Source organism: Rhagoletis pomonella, unplaced genomic scaffold (genome assembly GCF_013731165.1).
Source record: "Rhagoletis pomonella isolate Grant_MI unplaced genomic scaffold, Rhpom_1.0 Rhpom_scaffold_00003, whole genome shotgun sequence".
Lineage (NCBI taxonomy): Eukaryota > Metazoa > Arthropoda > Insecta > Diptera > Tephritidae > Rhagoletis > Rhagoletis pomonella.
In genome coordinates, this window is record NW_023458557.1 from 76,555,093 (window position 1) to 76,561,155 (window position 6,063).

At 36.0% G+C, this 6,063-nt stretch overlaps 1 protein-coding gene across 1 annotated transcript; it reads right to left on the minus strand.

The window, feature by feature from the left end:
- Positions 1-1,804: 1,804 nt before the first annotated feature.
- LOC118735558 (zinc finger protein weckle-like) lies at positions 1,805-4,444 on the minus strand. The gene is made up of 4 exons (XM_036465368.1): positions 4,030-4,444; positions 2,925-3,962; positions 2,519-2,871; positions 1,805-2,445 (listed from the first exon to the last, which is right to left on the minus strand). The coding sequence occupies exons 1-4, from the start codon at positions 4,234-4,236 to the stop codon at positions 2,268-2,270; spliced, it is 1,776 nt and encodes a 591-aa protein (XP_036321261.1). The 5' UTR covers positions 4,237-4,444; the 3' UTR covers positions 1,805-2,267.
- Between the last annotated feature and the right edge of the window lie 1,619 nt (positions 4,445-6,063).

Below are 6,063 nucleotides of genomic sequence, written 5' to 3' on the forward strand. Positions count from 1 at the left end.
GACTGGCGTGCTTTGCTGAACTCGGCCAAAATCGCTTAGGCGGTTACAGCGCCAAAAAAGAAGAAGAAGAAATATTAAACCTCATTGCGTAAGTCGTAAATTAGGCTAAATTGTACGACTCGACAACATTGGCATTGTCTATTGTCGTACTGAAATAAGTAAACGACGAAAATCGTCGAAAACTATAAAGTGCTGCCAAGTATTTGCGTTTTAATACACTAGTCGAGTGGAAATTTTAGGCAATGACGTGAAATTTTCTATACGATTCGACTCTCGAAAAACTACTTGCATTCGACACGTCTCTCGCAATGAGGGTGAATATTTAGTTTACAATACGGGTATCAAACAACACAAAAATACTTTTAAGTCGCAGTGAAGCAAGCCGGGTATTCCCTAGTTCTGAATAAAAACTTTGAAAAAATATACGAAAATTTGTCGAATTTTTATAGTTTTCGTAGTGTTTGAAATGCGGATTTATATTTTTTTGTTTGTTGAATAACTAGCTAGACTTTTATAAAAAAAAACATTAAAAAACCAAATAAATATAGCCAAAACTGGTACAAATAGGGATAGTATATTATTTCTGCAACCAGTGTAGATGCATCACGAAAAAATATAGAAAAAAGGCTTTTTCTTAACAGCGATCGTCTCTCGGCAGGCAATGGCAAAACCACGTGTATTTCTGCCAGCTTTCTCACAGCTTCTCAAAAATCGCCGTGCGGATTCGGCGTAAAACTGTAGGTCCCTCCCATTTGTGTGACAACATCAAGGCGCATGCCACAAACCGAAGGAGAAGCTCGGCCAAACACTAACATATGTGTAAGCGCCAATCTATTATTATTATTAGTGTAGATGCATCAAAAATAAACTTTTTTAGCAGTTAAGGCTCGATATGTAATTATACAATTATATAAATAAATAAAAAAGTTCTGTTTTAAGGGGAGCGGGATCAAAATGAACTACCCAGCCGAAGCTAGAGCCGAGGGCTCAGAAAAAACCTTTGCTCCGATGCCCTGGAAAATATAGAACTCACATATTATATAAAACAACTCAGCCTATCTGAAAGTGTAAACAGAATTAAATCGCTCAGAGAAATTCGCCGGAAGAAAGCTCGCTGTTAGTATCCCTACAAGAACAGTGATCAAGAACATTTGATTGATCATGTGACACTCACTGGTGATGGAAATCTCAATCAAGTACTTCTATCAACTTTGTAAGAGCAAAACGTGATGTAAATATTTGTGTACATGTGATCTTCCGTCTTCCTCTGACTTATGGCCTTATTTAGTGGTCTCTTTTTAACCAAGGCAAAATTTGCAAATGTGTTAGTAAGCTAAATGAAAATGTGTTAGTTTCCATCACACAATTCTTGTAGGGTATATGAGTGCACACAACCAAAGCGGCGACGAAGCTCGACAATAGATTTATTTTTAATTTTACCGCTGCCGCCGGTCACAAAATTAGCTCTCAGTGGAAATGTAGCTTTGTTTCCCCATTTTTCTAGCAGATAATTATCAGCAAGAATCAGAATGGCAAAATTTGGTCATTCATCTTTTCGCTTTTATATATTTTATTTGTAATTTAATTGATGCGAATTTCGTTTTTGTTTTACTGGGCGAAATGTTGAGGCGAAAATCACCGAACGGCATTACTCCGACCTACGAAATTGACACAGCGATTTGGTTCGGGCTTTGCAGACTATTCAAGCGTCGTCTGACACAGTTACCTCATTCGTTAGTACTTTAATAAGCATAACCCATCAGCTTATGCTCGAATTGGTACCAAAACAAAAATTCAACAAGGGTATTGACAAAACAGCACATTATTGTATTTCTATAACCAATAAAGCTGTCATAGTCTAAAAAATTTTAGGCTAATTTTTTAAAATATTTTTACATGCAATTACATGTCGCTCGTTTGTTGGAAGAACGTCACAATCCGAATAAAAAAAACTGAGTTAAGCTTGCTGAAAGGGTGGTTAGCTGTTGTTTTATGTGTTAAGAAATTTCATGTTATCTGTCAATTTTGTCTCATAATGAAATTTGTCAAAACAATCACTTTTCGACAATTTTAGGTATTTTAAAGCCTTTTTCTCGCATTTTGGAATTTCCCTATCAAGACGATCTTTCGGCAAACGTGCGATGTATGTACACGCATACAGAATAAAAAAAAAAACATCTTTACAAAAAATACTAATGTCTAATTTCTTATTACGAAAATTACGATACGTTATTTTTATGCAAGTAACGGGCTCCGAACTTTTGTTTTTAAAAAACTGTTTGACTGCTTAATGGTACGACCTCAGAAGACGTATCTCCCTTCGTGGGCATATGGAAATCTCTTGTGCCAACATTACAATCAATTGGAGGCTTCGGTTTTCTACACATTGAAAAATTACCGCTCTGTTTGGAGACAACAGGAAAAAGGTTTTCTGCTGTTTGTGTTCTGAAATAAATATTAAAATACCGCGGTGTCCGTATGTTAAACAATATTTTTTTAAATATATATTTCTTCTTACACTGTCTTTAACACAGCCAACCTAGGTATATTCTTAGTATATATCTTTGCTCCTGACGCCTCTAATGCAGCTAATTCCTCTGGATGAGATTTTTTTTTGTGAGTACGACAGTTAGCTCCATTAGCAAAGGTTTTATCACAAAAGTCACAAGAATATGGCTTTAGACCACTATGGAGTATTAAATGACTTTTCAGTGTTTTTGCTCGCTTAAATGCTCGGCCGCAATAATCGCACTTGTGACGCATAATATCTGAATGCACGAGCATATGTCGATTTAAAGTTACACGCGAATTCAGTTCGAGCCCACACTCACTACAAATGTGCTTATTGGAACTATGAATGTCCATATGTTTCTGTAAAACAACTACCAAGTTATTTTATAAAATTATAAAGTGGACAGGCTTACCTTTAAGCGATATTTATTTTTAAAGCCTTTCTTACATATTTCACAAACAAAAGGAGCGAGGTCAGTATGTATAAGCCTGTGCTCTTTTAGAGCAGCTTCCGTACGTTTAGCTTCGCCACATTCTTCACATATAAATGGACGAAAATCCTCGTGCACAAATTTTATGTGTGTGGCTACATATTCTTTTGTCGGAAATTTTTTATCACATTGCGGGCATGGAAATATTCGCTTCTCAGACAATGGTACATGTTTTTTTAAATGAACATTCAACCCAGATATCGTTCTGAAGGATCTCGGACATTGGGGGCAAGTCAAAGGTTCTAATGCCTTTCCATGTCTTTTCTTCATATGAATACGATAGTTACCAGGACGCTGAAAATGCAGTGAGCAGTCGCTACAAAAATATTTGTCATCACTTGACGCTCGCTTAGATGCATCAAGACATCCTTTGGACTTATTGCCGGGACTGTTTTTTTCGCTTTGTATTAATTTTAGTTTATTATCATCTGTAAGTAAACCTTCCTGTTCAGTGTTTTTCAGTCTTGTTTTGAGTTTCTTACGTTGTTCTTTTGACGATTTTATGTGGGAAATTTTATTATCTAGCGTATTAGTGGCTTCGCTGCATCGTTTTGCAGAAAATATCTTCCTTTCATCGTGATCAATGTCAATATCACTGGCAAATGGATCTTCGGCTTCAGCTTCTGCTTCCACATCCTCAAATGCACATGTAACTTCATCGACCTGGGCACAGTTATTAGGGTCTTCTTCTTTTATTTCTATTTCTAAGTTAGTTGCTGCTATTTCATTAACGCACTTTTCCTCGTATGGGCTTATGAACAACTCTGCCCCGTCTTTTCTCAAAATGTCATACTTCATTCTAACGGAATGGGAGTCTATATCTTTACCGTAGTAACCAGTTTGCAAGGCAGTATACATTTTTTGTACTTTGGCAACATGTTCTTCGAAATTTGTGAGAGTTGACAACAATGAAACACATCCTGTGCATAACGATTTTGGAAGGTCGTCATCGTATTTAATCTGCACAAAAAATATTACACAAAAATGTTATGCGATAAAGAATAAGCAATAAAGTTGAATAGCATACTTGCACGCAAAAATGTTTTCCGATCGTTTTGACCATTGTAGAGTCTTTAGCATCCGTTTTTTCTAGGGTAAGAGGTTCATAACAAAAAAATACGTTTTGGCTGTGAATATCCATTTTCGCACAAAGCCGGCACCAATAGTGCCAATCCTCAGGTGGCGATGTGGTGTTACAACTTCCTTCGTTTGCTGAAGTATTTAATGCTTGCATATTTTGTTTTACTTTAAAAGTATGCGCGAATTCATTGAAAATCTCAGCGTTTTATAAACCTAGCAATTCTGGTGTTATCTATTTTCTTGTTTGTCGTTAATTACTAGAGGTGTACAACTATCAATGGTACTATCGATAGTCTTAATTTTTCAACACTATCGATGGTTTTAAAAACAATCGATAGTTTCTTTACCGATGTCCCCAAATCGGCGTGTCAAACTTCAAGGAACTGTCATCCAATATTCGCGATTCCAAGAATGATAGAAAATAAGATTGCACCCTGAGCAATGGAAAATGTATTAAGATAATAAATTGAATAATATTCACTTAAATACATTTTTAAGATAAAGGCGATTTATTTGAAACAAGTTAAAAGAAACAATGGCAGAATATCTGTTTGTGTATACATTAATTTTTCAATAATACCAAACAATACTGCCATATTATTAGTGAAACAAAACACAGATCATAAATTGAACCAGTAGCTCGTTTCTGTAACAATTCTCGACCAAGGCGAATTGAGATATGATGTCGCCGCCTTGTTCTCTACTGCTAATGAGTAGTACAGAATGACGTATATTCTCTACCAGTACAGAAATAATCGGTAGAGAAAAGTTACAGCAACGAACTACAGACAAAGAACGTAGATAACAAGAAGGGACAACTGGTTATAATTGTGGCGAAAGTGCGCTACAGGGGCGTGCCTTCTCTTTTAATCCAATCAAAAAACGCACTAGGGCAAAAGAGAAGGCACGTCCCTGTTGCGCACTTTCGCCACAATTATAACGAGTTGTCCCTTCTTGTTATCTACGTTCTTTGCTACAGATATGTATCAGAATCATGTCGTTGTTGTTGCTTGTTGAATTTTCGTGCAAATTTTATGTTTACATCCCGATCAATGCCCAAGAAAACACAGCTAATTATGATACTATCGCGATAGAATCGATAGTATTTGCAGAAATAGCGAAGACCATCGATAGTTTCCCACTTCTATCAACTACCAATTACAATTTATAATCATAATGGTGAAAAACACTACCGATAATCTGATAATCTGAAACGCCATTATCAACAATGCTACGAATAGGCGTATCAAATTACTACGGCAGTCGGGTCTACGTTACCATAACGACCCAGATTTATATATGGCCAAGAACTGTCACTCCAGCATCATTCCCAAAAACTCCTTTGCGAATTTGTATGCTGTTATAACTACAATAACAATTACTAAAGTAAAAAGCTGTGTATTCCGTGGTTTGTGTTATTTGCGCAATAAATTGGCCAACAAATTTAATAATCGCACTGACGGTATCATTTAAAATTAATTAAATGTCTTAATATTCGCAATTTGAATCCGCTACACGACATATTTACTAAAAAAAAAGCACTGTGTCAGATTTGCAGGTTTGAAAGGATATGCTTTTTAATAAACCCTGAGGTCGCGTACAAAAATTGTTCTTGTTGGAAAATCTTGTAAAATCGGGCGCATGTGGGAACAGAACAGCTTCCATACGCATTTCTCCGCGGCGCAACAAAAAATGTTCAGATGGTTCTCGTGAGAATTGATTGTGATACTGAGCTGAATTACGGATCGGAACATGGCTTTTAAATTATACCTTTACTATCGATGATTTCACTCATTAAAGTCAGTGCTATGTAGACAAACATATATCCATCACTCAAAATATCAGAGAGTAAGAAATAATTCTCTCTCAAGTAGAAAAACGTGCAGGAATTTGCAAATTTCCCTGCCAGCTAGTGTCTAAAAGGTTGCATTTCATACATAATAAATTTTTATAAAATTTATAAAATTCTTTCAGATGGGCA